Genomic DNA, 19087 nt, shown 5'->3' with positions numbered 1-19087 from the left:
ACATAGGAGCAGTATTATAGTGGTTATATTCTTGTACATAGGAGGTAGTATTATAGTAGTTATATTCTTGTACATAGGAGGTAGTATTATAGTAGTTATATTCTTGTGCATAGGAGTAGTATTATAGTAGTTATATTCTTGTATATAGGTAGTATTGTAGTAGTTATATTCTTGTACATAGGTAGTATTATAGTAGTTATATTCTTGTACATTGGAGCAGTATTATATTAGTTATATTTTTGTGCATAGGAGCAGTATTATAGTAGTTATATTCTTGTACATTGGAGCAGTATTATAGTAGTTATATTCTTGTACATTGGAGCAGTATTATAGTAGTTATATTCTTGTGCATAGGAGCAGTATTATAGTAGTTATATTCTTGTACATAGGAGTAGTGTTATAGTAGTTATATTCTTGTACATAGGAGCAGTATTATAGTAGTTATATTCTTGTACATAGGAGTAGTATTATAGCAGTTATATTCTTGTACATTGGAGCAGTATTAGAGTAGTTATATTCTTGTACATAGGAGCAGTATTATAGTAGTTATATCCTTCTACATTGGAGCAGTATTATAGTAGTTATATTCTTGTACATAGGAGTAGTATTATAGTAGTTATATTCTTGTACATAGGAGTAGTATTATAGTAGTTATATTCTTGTACATAGGAGCAGTATTATAGTAGTTATATTCTTGTACATAGGAGCAGTATTATAGTAGTTATATTCTTGTACATAGTCAGTATTATAGTAGTTATATTATATATTACTGACAGTTGTATGGGTTTGAGTCTGTAAACTTCCTGAATAAATAACTTAGTGAGCTGTGTGACCTTGTTTTCGGTCATGGATTAATGTCTGTCGCTCTGTACATGTACATAACATTTTGCATACTCTTCAATGTTAGTTTAGTGTTATACAGGTCAGTTAATTTGTATTCTTCTCCTCCATGCATCTCATTTCTCCCGTGAAGAAAGATAACCTGAAACACTGTTAAAATGGATTTGTTTATGCTTCTAAGAAAGTTAATGTCTCGTAAAAAATATTTGCATTGATTTCTGGGTCACTTAATAGATATGTGGTATAATAAAGTATTGTGTTTACTAAGGCCACATCACCAGCACACAAGCTATGTATATGATGTATGGAGGATGATGGTTTTTAAGAGATAGATAGATATGCCCACTACCCCCATATATACACCCTCGTTATAGGATTGTTATGTATACACCAGGTTGCCCGCTCCTGGTCGTGTATCTAGGTAGTCCCATGTTTAGGGTTTTTCTTTCTTGCCTGTGTTTGCTTTGTATTGTTTTCTCATAGTGAAGTGTACACTGACTGCAGGACATTGTGTGCACAGAGCTCAACAGCCAACAGCAATCCCCCACAGGACAATACAAACAGATGCATCATAATGGAGGACCTACCTGTTGTGTCACAGCATGAAGGTTTATAGGATTTTCCTTAAAGGGAAATGTCCAGTAATGGGGTCAAACTTTTGGCTTTCAAAAGTCATCTAAATCTTATAAACTTACATATGAATCTTCTCACATCTGGTATGCTGGTGATATGCTGGGTCTGGTGACAGTAACCTATCTATCTGCAGGGCTGGGGGGGATATGCTGGTTCTGGTGACGCTAACCTATGTATCTGCAGGGGTGGGGTGATATGCTGGATCTGGTGACAGTAACCTATCTATCTGCAGGGCTGGGGTGATATGCTGGTTCTGGTGACACTAACCTATCTATCTGCAGGACTGGGGTGATATGCTGGTTCTGGTGACAGTAACCTATCTATCTGCAGGACTGGGGTGATATGCTGGTTGTGGTGACACTAACCTATCTATCTGCAGGGCTGGGGTGATATGCTGGGTCTGGTGACACTAACCTATCTATCTGCAGGGCTGGGGTGATATGCTGGATCTGGTGACAGTAACCTATCTATCTGCAGGGCTGGGGTGATATGCTGGTTCTGGTGACACTAACCTATCTATCTGCAGGGCTGGGGTGATATGCTGGTTCTGGTGACACTAACCTATCTATCTGCAGGACTGGGGTGATATGCTGGGTCTGGTGACATTAACCTAAACTAACTTTTTTGCTGTTCAAGACTGTAGGAAAGAAGGATGACAATCTGCATGTCTACAGTAATGGTTTCCACTAGTCATGGTCAAGTATGCGATGGCTGAAACAGACTTTTTAACAAATTCTCAAGATGTTTATGGATTTAGATGCCATATAAGATACACATCATCTTGCAGAAATTTTTACAATTGCGGCCTTTCCTTCCTCGTGACCCTCTGTATCCGCCATCTGTCAGGAGCGGCGTGTAACACAGTAGCATTTCTTCTTCTTTCCAGGGTGTTCTGTTTCTATATAAATAAATGATCTAACCGTATCAGAAGGAATTAATGCCGTGTACACAAAACCACTGCAGAGACTTTGTTTTCATTCTTGTGTCGGAGCATAGCCTGATCTGTGGCTGTTCAGCTGTAAAGGGCTTTATAGAAGGACGGGGTCCTCTTTTATCACTCAGGACTTGTCTTCATTAAAGCGTACCTGTATTATACATAAATCTTGGATTCCAGAAATGTTATTACATGAATTATTTACATATCCTCCTCCAGGTTGTAATTCTCTTTGTTCAGAAACCTCCACAAAAAGAACAGTTGACAATTTAGAGGGGATAAGAGGGGGATGCAACTGCAGCTTCTCTAGAAGATCACATGCTGTGAGAGGGGAGGAGGAGGTGCAAGAGGAGATTACCATATATCCAAAATGGCAGGTCTTTTAGGTTTAATAACTACCAAAACTTGTACATAGGGGTATGTAGAGGTTAATACCTACCAAAAGTGGTCCAGGCAGTGAACAAGGTCTTCAACTAAGGCCGATTTGTGAAGATCCCACTTCACCAACTAAGGGATCTAAAGAAATTGCTTCCGGCATCTTGGGGACCTACTTGTCTTGTGCTCCAGAAATCTAGCATACAAGCCAGAAAAAATTTGCAATTTTCAGCAGAAGTCCAAATGTTTGCACAATAATTGTGACTTTTTAAGTTTTGTGCCTGCAGTACAGTTTCCTCAAAAGGACCATGTCTGGGGGTGGGGAGGGGGGCAGAACCATCAGCCCCATCAGATTTATCATAATCTACACCAGTTTTCTATGTCAACAAGGATGGTGGGAGGGACTTGCTCTGGACACAGATGAGGTGAATCGTCCCGGCTTCATCATGCGTCCCCTGTCTATGCTCCTCTGTAGGGACCTTATTAAGAGGGACATTATATATTGGGGGTCATATTATGGGGGTATTATAGAATGAGGGCCTATTAAGGGGAACGTTTTATAGTGGGAGTCATTATGGGAGACATTATACTGTGGGACCATATTAAGGGGGACATTATATAGTTGGGGGACATATTAAGGGGGACATTATATAGTGGGGAACATATTATGGGATACATTATACTGTGGGACCATATTAAGGGGGACATTATATAGTTGGGGGACATATTAAGGGGAACATTTTATAGTGGGGGACATATTATGGGAGACATTATACTGTGGGACCATATTAAGGGGGACATTATATAGTGGGGGACATATTATGGGGAACATTATACTAGGGGGGCTATTAATGGAGACATTACATAGTTGGGGCCACATTATGGTGGAATTATACAGGGGGCCTATTAAGGGGTACATGATACTGTGGGGCCATATTAAGGGGACATTATATAGTTTTGGCCATATTATGGGGGACATTATACTATGGCAAAATATTAAGGGGACATTATATACTGGGAGCTATATTATGGGGAACATTATACTAGGGGGGGGGATATTAATGGAGACATTATACAGTGGGGACCATATTTTGGTGGAATTATACAGTGAGGGCCTATTAAGGGGGACATTATACTTTGGGGCCATATTAAGGGGACATTATATAGTTTTGGCCATATTATGGGGGACATTATACTATGAAGCAATATTAAGGGGGAATTATATAATGGGAGCTCTATTATGGAGGACATTATACTAAGGGGACCATATTATACGGGGCATTATATAGTGAGGGTCTATTGAAAGGGACATTATATTATGCAGACCTCCTTGAGGGGGCATTATACTTTAGGAGCTACAAGAGGACATTATACTTTTTTGGGTACCACAAGGGGACATGATATCATGGATGGGAATGGGCTGAACCAAAGTGGAAGTGGGGGGAGCCAGAGGTGGAGCTTTGGTACCAGATTGCAGAGGTCAGAGGTCGTATCAGGGCTTTTTTGGGCCTACAAAGTATTAGGTTTTAATGTTCTGGCTGGTCGGTGTGAGGTTACTTTGCGGATCACGGCTATTTTTTTTATTGGCCTTGGGTCTCACGCTCCATATGGCGCCATAAAACCATACAGTTGAGAGTTACCATCGGCCAGACGCGTTATCAGTCTCAGTTCCCCATTTTTTTTCCCCTCACTTGGACAAATAAAATCCCCTGCACCTGTTCACATTACATCATCCGTTCCCGGGAAGTGAACTGCACGACAAGCATTACACAGAGCCGCTGTTCTGTATTGTCTGCACCCGAAGGGCTGATGTCATTGTGTGCTCTTGTATGGTTGCCATAGAGGCCGGGCAGGTGGGGATCCTGACAATGATGTCATTATGAAGAAGACACAAGATGAAGGCGAACCGTGTCATAAATCAATAGGGGTAACACGTGGACAGTCCGCGCTTTATATCCCATGGTCTAAGGGAAGGATCATGGAGATCGAAAACGTGTAGCAGTTTAGTTTTTCAAGCCCTATAGAGAATCCCATTGATAAAATGGCAGAAAAAATGCCACGTGCCAGAATGCTGAATTTGAAAAAACACCAAAAACTCATTAAAAACACTACAGAAATAGCAAAAACACCGCATAGGTAAAACACCGCGTAGGTAGTGTGCTTTATGGTTTTATAGTTCTCTATAGACTAGCGATGAGCCAACAGAATGAACTGGATTTGCCCTGAATGTTCCAAAATGTTTGGGTTCAACCCAAACCCGAAATTTTTGTGGTTCGATCCCCACTAAACACTGTTATACTGTGAGATCTCGTCATAATAAGGCCAGAAGACCAAAGCGAAACATAATAAGCACTGATACTCACTTTGCCCCACATCTCCTGGGTATGCTAGTGGCATCCAGTGGTCCCTGACATCACGCGCCCTGGAGTCACCACTGGGCTTCTAGTGTCACGTGGGGCGTGCCGACTTCATAACACTTTTTTGAGCATTTTGGTATTTTGTTTATCCAAATCTGTTTAGCTATTCAACAGATATAAGCCCTGTTAGTGTTAAGGTCTACAAGCCAATTGAACGGTAACACTGTGGTTTTCCTGGGGGCGGAGGTTCTGTGCTGTATGTCATACAGTGCTACCACCCACTTATACCCTAAACTTCATCAACACTCACAGGGCTTATATCTTTGGAATTTCTGAACAGTTTTGGATCCACAAAACACCAAAAAGCTCAGGGTGATCAGGGCGATTAGATGATGATGTCATTAAGGTTTAGTGTTGGGTCCTCTAGTCCAGGATTGAAAAAAATGGCAAAAAAACAATACATAGCGTAAAAAAAAAAATCTTGTTGAATTCCCACTGTCATTGTGTTGCCATTCCATTGGTCCCTACTGGAGCACTGGAGGAAAAAACTGGTATTTTTGTCTTTTAAAGTCAGTATAGCAGCTTCGCACTCCATTCAGACTTTGGAATAGCCAACCAATTTTCATGATCTGGTTCCTAGTGTGTCTATTGTTTATTATTATTATTATTATTATTATTATTATTATTATTATTATTTTATTTTTATTACTATTATTGTTTGTTTTTATTATTATTATTATTATTATTTTTTTTTTATTATTATTATTATTTTTATTCTTTTATTTTTATTACTATGATTGTTTTATTATTATTATTATTATTATTATTATTATGTTATTTTTATTACTATTATTGTTTGTTATTATTATTATTATTATTATTATTATTATTATTACTTTTATTTTTTATGCTTTTTAGTAATATTATATTTCTAGTTTCCTGTTCCCAGGGGAGTGCTGTGTATAGCAATGCTTCCTCATATTTTCGGTACACCGCCCTCATGTCACACCGTACACAGAGGTCGCTTTCTCATGTCTGGGCGTTTGCGTGCCTGACAATACACCGTAAATCCCATCGTGTCTGTTTATTATTATGACGCTTGTGATTTACTTCTCTTTACCTTGGCCCGTCCCCTTTCTGTTCTCTGATAATATTTCGGTTTCTCATGGACTCCGTCACAGACGCTAAAAATAACAGGGAACCATTGTCTTGTGTATAAACTGTTGTGCGGTATGTTATGTATGCACAATACGCGGTATTCATTGGTCATAGGAGTGTGTTGACTTTGTAGGAGGAAGTGACCAGTCTAATTACATTACGGGGACGGGACCGCACTTCATATAGTACAGCATCTCTCTTTCCTTCCCTTTCCATTTGGACCAAGATAACCCAAGATAACCACCTACAAAAACAAAAAAACAACCGTTTTCTTTTCAAACCGCTCATCTTGAGATATCGGGAGTCGAAATTAAACATAAGGATGGGCACATCTGTACTGACATGATGAAATAGGGGGCAGAATACCGTGTAGCCAATGAGATCTGTGTAACAGTGATGGCAGCAGGAGAGGAATGTCTTGATCTTGATGGAGCGAGTGACCTGTCCACTTAAAGGAGTTATCCACGATTGGGAAAACATGGCGGATTTCTTCTTCCTCTTATGAAATGACATCACATTTGTTGGTCACATGTCGATGCTAATCTGCAAAATGGACATGTGACCAAAAGATGCTCAGAAGAAGAAAGCAGCCATGTTTTCTAATCTTGGATGACCCCTTTAAAAGTAGTCTATGCCTATGGACTTAATCATATGACTGGATCAGTAATGGGCTTTTCACTTCTGTAGGACTGAGGGGGTTACTTGACTATAACGCCCCATCCATCCCATAGACGTGAATAGAGTGGTAGTCACACATGCTCCTCACTAGGACTCCACTGACTCAAAGTTGGCGAAATCTGTTTATATAATCGATGGGACCCTCACTTGTTGTTTGAGTTGAAATAGCTTTTAATATACTATATATCATAGGGGCAGTGTGAGCCCGGGGACTGCAGTGTAGAAGCAGTTATAGAATGGAAAGCAGAACCTTAACTGGAGTGCGTCACCAGAACCGAACACATCACTCCGAGCTCACAGATAGATAGGTTACTGTAACCAGAACCAGCATATCACCCCAGCCCTGCAGATAGATAGGTTACTGTAACCAGAACCAGCATATCACCCCAGCCCTGCAGATAGATAGGTTACTGTCACCAGAACCAGCATATCACCCCAGCCCTGCAGATAGATAGGTTAGTGTCACCAGACCCAGCATATCCCCCCAGTCCTGCAGATAGATAGGTTAGTGTCACCAGAACCAGCATATCACCCCAGCCCTGCAGATAGATAGGTTAGTGTCACCAGACCCAGCATATCACCCCAGCCCTGCAGATAGATAGGTTAGTGTCACCAGACCCAGCATATCCCCCCAGTCCTGCAGATAGATAGGTTACTGTCACCAGAACCAGCATATCACCCCAGTCCTGCAGATAGATAGGTTACTGTCACCAGACCCAGCATATCACCCCAGTCCTGCAGATAGATAGGTTAGTGTCACCAGAACCAGCATATCACCCCAGTCCTGCAGATAGATAGGTTAGTGTCACCAGAACCAGCATATCACCCCAGTCCTGCAGATAGATAGGTTAGTGTCACCAGAACCAGCATATCACCCCAGCCCTGCAGATAGATAGGTTAGTGTCACCAGAACCAGCATATCACTCCAGCCCTGCAGATAGATAGGTTACTGTCACCAGAACCAGCATATCATCCCAGCCCTGCAGATAGATAGGTTAGTGTCACCAGAACCAGCATATCACCCCAGCCCTGCAGATAGATAGATAGGTTAGTGTCACCAGACCCAGCATATCACCCCAGCATATCACCCCAGCCTGTAGATAGATAGGTTAGTGTCACCAGAACCAGCATATCACCCCAGCCCTGCAGATAGATAGGTTAGTGTCCCCAGAACCAGCATATCACCCCAGCCCTGCAGATAGATAGGTTACTGTAACCAGAACCAGCATATCACTCCAGCCCTGCAGATAGATAGGTTACTGTCACCAGAACCAGCATATCACCCCAGCCCTGCAGATAGATAGGTTAGTGTCACCAGAACCAGCATATCACCCCAGCCCTGCAGATAGATAGGTTAGTGTCACCAGAACCAGCATATCACCCCAGTCCTGCAGATAGATAGGTTAGTGTCACCAGAACCAGCATATCACCCCAGCCCTGCAGATAGATAGGTTACTATCACCAGACCCAGCATATCACCCCAGCCCTGGAGATAGATAGGTTAGTGTCACCAGACCCAGCATATCACCCCAGCCCTGCAGATAGATAGGTTACTATCACCAGACCCAGCATATCACCCCAGCCCTGCAGATAGATAGGTTAGTATCACCAGAACCAGCATATCACCCCAGCCCTGCAGATAGATAGGTTACTATCACCAGACCCAGCATATCACCCCAGCCCTGCAGATAGATAGGTTAGTATCACCAGAACCAGCATATCACCCCAGTCCTGCAGATAGATAGGTTAGTATCACCAGAACCAGCATATCACCCCAGCCCTGCAGATAGATAGGTTAGTATCACCAGAACCAGCATATCACCCCAGTCCTGCAGATAGATAGGTTAGTGTCACCAGAACCAGCATATCACCCCAGTCCTGCAGATAGATAGGTTACTATCACCAGACCCAGCATATCACCCCAGCCCTGCAGATAGATAGGTTACTGTCACCAGAACCAGCATATCACCCCAGCCCTGCAGATAGATAGGTTAGTGTCACCAGAACCAGCATATCACCCCAGCCCTGCAGATAGATAGGTTAGTGTCACCTGAATCAAATAATATGAATTGTTGTTTCTGTTGCTGAGATCTTTTTTTGTTCAATATTCAAATTAGCTCCTTGGAGCAACAACGGCGTTGTCATTTACCTCTTTGGAGCAATGACACTCATTGTCCCAAAGAGTTCATTTGCATATTGACCAAAACAGCAATATCTTGTCAATAAAGGCACCGATCTGCAAGAGGAAATCCCCATTTGATTCATGTCACCTTAACCTCTATCTGCCGGTAAGGGATCTGGGGACACACTCCCTTTAAGGTGCACTATATGTCAGGGTCCAGCACCATTCAGCACTCCCGCTGTTGTGCACACATGCTTGTCTATTTTCAGAACTCTCAAAGTTGAGCAACAACTGGAGTGCTGCAGGTGTCTGACCTCTGATATACTTGTATGTAGTCTGTTACCATGGAGACACATAGCTCTGCTTATGAACTGTAAACACATCACTTTTAAATGAAGCTTAGATACACTTAGATACACTTAGATACTGCAGAATGTCTCTTTTTTGGCAAATTAGCTGTCAGTTTTCCCAGCGATGTCCCTGCACTCCGTAGTCTGGTCTCTATAGAGTGTAGCACAGTTTTTTCACACTTAACTGTATTTTGATACTTTTTGGTCTTGGCAATGATTGTAGTTTATCTAAAGCCGGAAACTTCTATTCGCCATCCGCCCTTTAAGTGAACTATACTAATGTGCGTGAGCTTTCCCAGACTGGACCTCGCTCACCTCTCATTTATATGCTGCCTGGTTATAATGAGGACGGACACAAGGTCGCTCTCCGCTCACAACTTTGAGATGCCGAGAACTAGCGGAAGGTGAATATGTATAATGTATCGAGGTCCATGACCGGAATTCATCCAAAGAGAAACAAAATTTCCTCTATAATTTCTAAAATAACTTAATAAATTCCTGCAGTACCGAAACCGTTTTAGTTCAAGTAGAAGTCCACCAAGAGGCGTGGCCTAAGAAGTCTCTATCGAAGGGGTGGGGCTTGAAGTGTCCTACAAGGTGGATCCATTTGTTAGGAGGTAAATCCCATCAATATTTGGTGTGACCTTTTCCCTTTGGATGAGGAGTCCTGAAAGTGATGATATGGCCCCCACAAGTCTGTCTGGGATGGCATGAAGAGACAGACGGATTGGAGCAAGCCTATATCCAATGAAGATCTGTGCTTGGTTCTCCAAGATGGTGGTGGGAATAACCCCCCTGCCCAATTCTGCCAAAAACTGTTTGCCAGTACCAGGAAGAACTGATGGAAGGCAAAGGGTAAAGGTCACACCGAATATCGATGGGGTTTACATTTCCCCACCTAGAGCTCACAATGTACATTTTTCCCTATCAGTATGTCTTTTTTGGAATATGGGATGGAAATCCATGCAAACACGGGGAGAACATACAAACTCCTTGCAGATGGTTTTTTGCCCTTGGCGGGATTTGAACACCAGAACTCCAGCGCTGCAAGGCTAACCACTGAGCCACCGTGTGGCCCCCCCATGGCTCCAGACTATTAATACCTACAGCCATGACTGTGCTGTAAAGCAGATCACTAAATGCTGTTAACAGAGAGGAGGAAAAGCTCAGACAAGATGGCCGCCCCCATAATCATGTACAGAAAATAGAATAAAAATCGACAATCAGACAATAAAAACAGATGAGAAAAAGTGATACATTTCACTATCCTGAATTTAGGGAAAAAATTGGCAAGTCCGTGGGGGTTGTAATGTCACTAGACAGTGTATAGGTACTGAGGAGTAGCCATCTTTATCTTGGTGATGCCATTGGTGTTGTCTTGTCTGTTACTTGGGTATTTTATGTTGTTTTTTGTGACAATGGAGATCAAACGTTCTTAAGATGGGACCAGGTGATCCTTCTGAGGTCCAGATCAGAAGTTGTCTCAAACCCATTCAGTCCCAGGCCCTGTAAATATACAAAGATGATGGAATATTTTTTTTTATTTTTTAATTGGGTTATTTTTAGTCTTCAGGTCAAAGTTTTTTGTTCTCACCCTCTCATAGGGTAACCTGGAACATAGGAAATAATGTTGTGGTCTTCTTTTCCAGGTGGCCTCAGCAGTTTTAAACAAAACCATGAAAACCTGTGTGACAATTCCCTCCAACTCCAAGACTGCCCAGATGGAGGCGGGGCATCAGCCGTGACAATAACACTACCTCAGTCCGTCCCCAGCACCCCGGACATTGAGAATGCAGAACTCACCCCCATTCTACCCTTCCTCTTTCTCGGAAACGAACACGATGCCCAGGATTTGGAAAAGATGCAGAGAATGAACATTGGATACGTCGTCAATGTAACCACGCACCTGCCCCTCTACCATTACGAGAAAGGGATCTTCAACTACAAACGTCTACCAGCAACAGACAGCAACAAGCAGAATCTCAGGCAGTACTTCGAAGAGGCGTTTGAATTCATAGGTACATTTTTTTAATCTTTTTTATTCCCTGATACAGTGCCACTCTAGTTTATGTGGTTGTGTCTGGTACTGCAGCTTAGCCCCCTTTATATGAATATACCTCATGGACAGGAGTAGCAATGCACACTGGTAGACAGCACAGCAATAGATACTGTCCAAATAAAAATTTGGTGTAGTCTTGGGGATTTGGCTCTGTATAAAATATAAAAAGACTTATTTTGCTCACATTAATAGCAGATGGGGTACTTGATTAGGACTTTTTTGTAATTGGGGGTACTTTGCTCAAAAAGGTTGAAAAACATTGATCTAGAGCAGTAACATCACCGGTGGTGAAAGGTACGGTAGAGGTTAATTTTGACGTCAAGGAGCTCAGACGCAACAGCAGCAATGTGCGATCAAAATATATGGCAAAAGGGAACCCCATTGATAAGCAACAACACCATAGTGCCACTTCTGGTACAGTAGGCTTTGTCGCGGTCTGGTGCTAAAGCTCACCCACATTCATGTACCCTCTTTTTAGAAGTTGGGCTCCTAAAAGTCACACACCAATGGCTTATCATGAGAATCAATCAATAAATCCCCTTCAAGAAAAAATATTTTATCATGCAGTACCATGCCTATCCTCATGGTGCGCTGTTTAGAAGAATCATGTCTGTTAGCTGCATTGATCATCAAGTGTCTTCATTCCAGCATGTTTAGTTGACTATTCTTAAGTGGTGGATCCAAAAATTATGGTCCAACCTTCCAAATGACTCTCTGTTTTGTTTTCCAGAGGAAGCTCATCAATGCGGGAAAGCCCTTCTTATCCATTGCCAAGCGGGCGTCTCTCGCTCTGCCACCATAGTGATTGCCTACCTAATGAAGCACACACGGATGACTATGACCGATGCTTACAAGTTTGTCAAAGGAAAGCGACCAATCATATCTCCCAATCTGAACTTCATGGGACAATTACTGGAGTTTGAGGAAGACTTAAATAATGGGATAACACCAAGGATTCTTACACCAAAGCTAATCGGAGTAGAGACTGTCGTGTAGCAAAGATTTTATGAATAGCTAAGAAATATTTTTCAAAAACATCAACCAGAAAAAAAAAATAAAATTCTGAAGAAGGATGCTAACATTTTTGGTAAATTTTTGAGGACAGAGAAATGACGATCATCCGTAGTCTGTGCAGGTTCATAGACTGAGGAAAGCAATGTTGTCAGGCATTCACCTACTGTGTAAAAAAATAAATAAAAAGTGACACGAGACTATAGCTCCAAAGACAGCGAGGACGAAGTGGTTAAAAAAAACAAAAAAGTTGAGGCTGAAATCGGCCATAATCCAAAAACATGCATATGGCTGGGGTAGAAAGGGTTCATTTTGGGTGTGTTATGTTCTATTTTTGTATTTGGGTTGATACGGTTTCATCAACAAAGACCTTGACCATTACTTGCCCTCAGTGGCTTAATGTGCAATAATTTTTGTTTTGAGCGTGAAAAATTGTTAGAGTTGATTGAATGTTTTAAGTGTGAATTTATACATAGTGGTGGCGGCCATTTTGTTGGATCGTACCATTGTTTGTTGAGAGGGGTACTTTTAGAATCCACGAGACATGCTTCATGGATGTCACCATACCTCCCAATAGCCCCATTTTGTAAAGGACTGTCCCATAAAAAGGGGGTGGGGTTTATACAGTTGTGGGAAGCTTTAAAGGAAGCTCAGGGGCGGAGCTTAACAATGTTCTTTGAAACGTTGGGAGGTGTGGTGTCACTTGTCCGGCTTATAAAAATGGTGCTGTCCACTATGTGTATGAGACAGGTCCACTTAAAGTAGTGAAAAGCGCCAGCACTAAGACAGAGGTATAGAAAAAAAAGCAATTATTATTCAATATATTTTTGTTTTCATTTGAATCTGGTTACGGTGCCATAAACCTTGTTAAATATGTATATCAGAATGTAAAAATAAGAGGTTTTATTTTAACTATTTTTTGCACAAAAATATAGGCGTGTTCCTGTTGTCTGTGTAAAATGTCATTTTGACTATAAAACCGGCAAAAAACTTATTTTGACCTTGTGTCTGTTTCCTTGATTTCTTTAACATACAGTTACATGTGGGTTGGGCTTATACCTGTGTCATACACAGTTTGTGGCCCCATAACAAGAATGAAAAGGGAGCCCCCCTATCATTTTGTTAGATTTTATCACTCAGGTAGGGCCTTATGATCCTTTTTCCTCCCCCTCCACAACCCTTGGATCAATCCCTTGTTTATAAATAACACAGTTCCTCAGGGGAGGGGTTATCTGGGTCAGGGTATTGCCAGCCAATAACAAAGATAATAGGCCCAACCAGGCCCCAGAGGAGCTTCATGAGCTTTCTCTATGGTACCATTACAAGATTTGGGCCTTGATGTTTTGGATTGGATGGGTTCAACTCAAATTTTCTAAATGTTTTGGGTTCAAAACCCACAATTCACTATTATACTCTGGAGTCTGAGTAATTGAAGGCCCTGGCACCTCTCCTGAGCAACCTTGAGTCGACACTAGTTGTGATTCTTAGCGGTCATCTTCCGGCCTCTTGGGTGACATCATGGGCCCCGGATGACTGTTCAGGCCTATGATCGCGCCTAAACGTTCATGTGAGCTGTGCCAAAGTCAGGACACTCATGGTACAACTTCATGACATCGACCCACCCCACGTGACTGTTGAGACCCAATCACAGGCCTCATCGATACCCCAGCACCATTGATGTGACCCAAGAGAGGAAGAGTCCAGAAGATGACTAAAGAGGACCTTCGAGGGAGACCAGGAAGAAACCCCGGAGTATAATAATAAGACTTCCAGTTGACAAAGTTGGCATATGAACCTCGTGAAATTTCGTGAAACGATTCTCATGAGCTTCTCCAATCTCAGATAGGAACATAAATGATGTAACATAATGCAGCAGCAAGAGGAAGTACGTAAAGAAAGACAAGAGTCAGTGCAACGGCGCCACCTACTGTCCCTCTTATTATAATTCCTCCAGCAAAATCTGCACCTGAGATATTCAAACACAAACCCAGCAGAGACTCACAGGAGGACGACTCTTCAAGTACTGGTTTCCATTACATCAAGAACAGGATTTGGTACGGTTGACAGGATTATCCGAAAATTACTGCACTCACTCCATAAGGTTACCTATTAACTCTTACCAGCCAAACCAGAGACCCTCTATCTGTAGACAGATGTTTTGGAGATTTGCCTCTCAGCAGTACAGAAACAGTTTATTGCTTATGATGATACTAATATAGACCTGAAATGTGCTGCATTTAAAGAGCTTTTATCTCATGGCCCCAGGGGTGTATAGGCGGGTCCTATCACAAAATGTAATTGGGCACCTGTAAAGGGAGTGTGACAAGAGTCAGCACATCAACGAGCAGAAGGATAGGTTAGGGTCACCTGAATCATATAGTGTTATCACCTTATGAATCATTGCCTCCGTCGCCGAGATGGCGCTGTTTTTGTCAATGTGCAGATTAACTATTTGGAGCCACAAGGGCACTGCCATTACCTTTTGCAGCTCATTTGCATATTGACAAAAAGAGCATATTGTGACAATGGAAGCAGCAATTCACAAGGGGACACATCATTGCATTCAGAAGACACTAACCTATCTATCTGTGGGGCTGTGGTAATATGTTGGGGTCTGTTGATAATAACCTACTGAATCTATCTGCAGGGCTGGGGTGATATGCTGGGGTCTGGTGACAGTAACCTATCTATCTGCAGGACTGGGGTGAAATACTGATTCTGGTGACAGTATGACCTATCTATCTGCAGGGCTGGAATTATATGCTGGGGTCTGGTGACACTAACCTATCTATCTGCAGGACTGGGGTGATATGCTGGGTCTGGTGACAGTAACCTATCTATCTGCAGGACTGGGGTGATATGCTGGTTCTGGTGTCACTAACCTATCTGCAGGACTGGGGTGATATGCTTGTTCTGGTGACACTAACCTATCTATCTGCAGGGCTGGGGTGATATGCTGGGTCTGGTGACTGTAACCTATCTATCTGCAGGGCTGGGGTGATATGCTGAGTCTGGTGACAGTAACCTATCTATCTGCAGGGCTGGGGTGATATGCTGAGTCTGGTGACAGTAACCTATCTATCTGCAGGGCTGGGGGGATATGCTGAGTCTGGTGACAGTAACCTATATATCTGCAGGGCTGGGGTGATATGCTGGTTCTGGTGACACTAACCTATCTATCTGCAGGGCTGGGGTGATATGCTGAGTCTGGTGACAGTAACCTATCTATCTGCAGGGCTGGGGTGATATGCTGAGTCTGGTGACAGTAACCTATCTATCTGCAGGGCTGGGGGGATATGCTGAGTCTGGTGACAGTAACCTATATATCTGCAGGGCTGGGGTGATATGCTGGTTCTGGTGACACTAACCTATCTATCTGCAGGGCTGGGGTGATATGCTGGTTCTGGTGACACTAACCTATCTATCTGCAGAGCTGGGGTGATGTGCTGGTTCTGGTGACAGTAACCTATCTATCTGCAGAGCTGGGGTGATGTGCTGGGTCTGGTGACACTAACCTATCTATCTGCAGAGCTGGGGTGATGTGCTGGTTCTGGTGACAGTAACCTATCTATCTGCAGGGCTGGGGTGATATGCTGGGTCTGGTGACAGTAACCTATCTATCTGCAGGGCTGGGGTGATATGCTGGGTCTGGTAACACTAACCTATCTATCTGCAGAGCTGGGGTGATGTGCTGGTTCTGGTGACAGTAACCTATCTATCTGCAGAGCTGGGGTGATGTGCTGGGTCTGGTGACAGACTGCCCTTAAAGGGAACCTTTCAGGTTCATTTGGACACTAATTTGCTCTGTTTTGATAAGTGTCATCGGACTCATCTCTGATGTGCCCAGCACCTGCGCAGTTCTTCTTTGAAGCCACAGATGTACACACTGATATTCACCTTTTTTGGGTGTTCCTCAGAGTCTTCTTCGGTCCTTTTCCAGACTCATAGATGTTGTTCTAAACCCCAGGGGTCTGCAAAGGCCTGTCTTTGAGTCTAAGTTGTCATATGGAGTGTATCAACATTAGGGTTGAGCCAATCTTGAGATTTCAAGATCGATTTTAAAATCCGATTTCCGATCATTTTCCAGCCGATCTCGATCCCGATCTCGATCGTGAAATTTACTCGATCGCCGATCGGAATCCGATCTTTTCCGATCCCGATCCTCAACCCTAGTCATTGCTTTTCTATGGGAAAAGTCACTTTTGGGGTTGAGCTGATCTTGAGATAACCTCCGATCTCGATCCTGCTGGAAAAGATCGGGTCGAAATTCCGATCGCGATCGTGAAATTTACTCGATCGCCGATCGGAATCCGATCTTTTCTGATCCCGATCGCTCAACCCTAATCAACATCCAACATGATGGTGCTTTAATGCAAGTCTCACAACGTTGGCACACCCCACCTGACCACTGAGCCCCAAATACAGGACTCAGCTGGTTCCCAGGGCCCTGACGTCACTCAGAAGGCCAGAAGACAACAAAAGGGACCCCAGATGACTTGAGGGAAGGTGACACCAGTGTTTAATATGTTAGGTTTAAGTTGAAGCCAAGACTTTTTGAAAATTTGGGTCACTTCTGGTTCATTCCGAACTAATTTGCTCATCTTTAGGGATCATGGTGGACTGGGGTCTGTTTAAAGTTTCTGTACACAATTGACAGGGCTGGTGTCAGAATTTTACAGTGCCAACTTGGCCTGTGACCCACCTGGACATAAAGATTTCCTGGATTTATGACATCATCAGTTCCAATGGGAATTATGAGGCTTTGAAGGTATCATCTGATGGGTTGCAGGAGAGGCCGAGTACACGAGATAAATAAACAGTGGCTGGCCTTGTTGGGCAGTGAATGACATTGTTTTTGAGGATGGAACAATATGGCTGACATTGCCTAAGTTGTATGACCTGGTGCATACCTACCAGTCTTCTCATTTTTACAGGATGGACCAGTCATAGGGACCTCAAAGTGGACAATCTGACTCCATAGTGAGGATAATGTTTGGGTCAAGATGGGCTTAGCAGTTTCCCTCAAATGGAGATTCAGATATTGGCGATATGTTTGGTCAGAATCTAGCAAGATTGAACGTTGGACATAATCTCCGAGGGGTCACCAAATCAGGGATGTGGCTAAATGTAAGAGAGGCGACTCTATGGGAGGATCCTAAAGTCTACAGTGGACAGGAGGACAACATAAAGTTGGAGCCAACCCTGACAGTCCTCGACTATTTTTGCAGCTGGAGAATTTGCACTTCGATTGACTAACGGTTTAGGTTCCTTCTGAAAGCCAAGCTGAACCTTATACTCTACCCCGAAAGACGAAACATGATAGACTCACCAGAACTATATTTACTGCTGCCTATACGGATTATACATCGCTCGGCTTATGTCATCCTATCAAAAATAGCAAAAATATCAGCTGTCGGGCGCTTTGCAGGTTATGTCGCGCTGATATATTTAACCGCAAAGGTCTTCTCAGACCTGCAAATAGCAGGCGCAGATCCTCACCCGCTCTTCTTACAGCTAAAATTATTCCCGGCTACACCCAAATATTGCTGCCTGTCGCCCCGTGTGGGCTTTATATAGGTTCGGGAGATGACCCTGCAGGTTACAGCACAGGCCAGACTGAAGTGCTTGAGAACGGCATTGTGTAAGATATACCGGCCTTTCCATAGCCAGAAATGGCTGATAACAGAGAGTAGACTGCAGGCAAGTACGTAGTAAATGAAGACTGGCCCTCAAGTGAGCAGTTCTGACCATTGTTTTAGTAATTGGTGGAGATCTCACCGTAAAAGTGTGTACAAATGGTAAGTACAGACAGTAGGAGAGGAAACACCAATGTATGACTGAATCAGACTACACAGGGTCCATTGTAGTCTGTTACCATGTAGACACATATATCTGCATAGAAGCTGTAGACATATAACTAAAGGAGACCAATGAACTTGACCATATGTTCTGAAAACGGACATGTTGTATTTGTATCTTTTGCAAATCTTAGGTGCAGAAACGGCAGAGTCAATGGGATATTCGTGCCAGGCCCCTGTGATGAAATCTACGCCACCTAGACAATCTACGACATTTCTATTCCCATTGTAAATTAATAATAAATGCCACCCAAAATATTCTGCTCCTATGTCCTATCAGAGGATCCTCTGAAGGGTCCAATCTCTAACCCACAAAATTGTCCCTCAGCAGGCACCCAAAAGTGAAGGGTATTATAGTCCATTTCCAAAGGGTTGTTGGGGAGTGGGGTCAAGGAACCTCTGTCTTACACTGCCACCCATAGACTATAATGGATATCTGAGTGATCCTGCACTACTGTATCTGTGACCAGTGGCGTAACTACCACAGTAGCAGTGGTAGTTACCAGGGCCCCAGGGCCCGACACCTTAGGGGGCTTGGGCCCCCTCACTAGTTATTATGACAAAAAAAAGGAAATAAAAAATAAGTATTACTTTTTGAGACCTGAGTCCCCCTAAGGTGTCGGGTTCCAGGTGGGGAAGGGCCTCAGTGTGCAACCTGACAATGTGGGAGGGGCGGATACATCCTACAGGAAGAAGATAGAGCGCAGCAGCG

The 19087-nt window shown here is 43.0% G+C and overlaps 1 protein-coding gene across 1 annotated transcript in view; it reads left to right on the top strand.

Moving 5' to 3' along the window:
* The window catches only part of DUSP10 (dual specificity phosphatase 10), a 40974-nt gene extending 27478 nt beyond the window's left edge, over window positions 1-13496 (top strand). Inside the window, exons 3-4 of the mRNA XM_075267149.1 lie at window positions 11097-11465; window positions 12237-13496. Coding sequence (XP_075123250.1) covers window positions 11097-11465; window positions 12237-12502 — 635 coding nt within the window. The 3' untranslated portion in view covers window positions 12503-13496. The remainder of the gene's footprint in view (window positions 1-11096; window positions 11466-12236) is intronic.
* Window positions 13497-19087: the final 5591 nt, after the last annotated feature.

Source organism: Leptodactylus fuscus, chromosome 3 (assembly GCF_031893055.1).
Source record: "Leptodactylus fuscus isolate aLepFus1 chromosome 3, aLepFus1.hap2, whole genome shotgun sequence".
Taxonomy (NCBI): domain Eukaryota; kingdom Metazoa; phylum Chordata; class Amphibia; order Anura; family Leptodactylidae; genus Leptodactylus; species Leptodactylus fuscus.
This window is presented reverse-complemented; position numbering and strand designations above follow the sequence as displayed.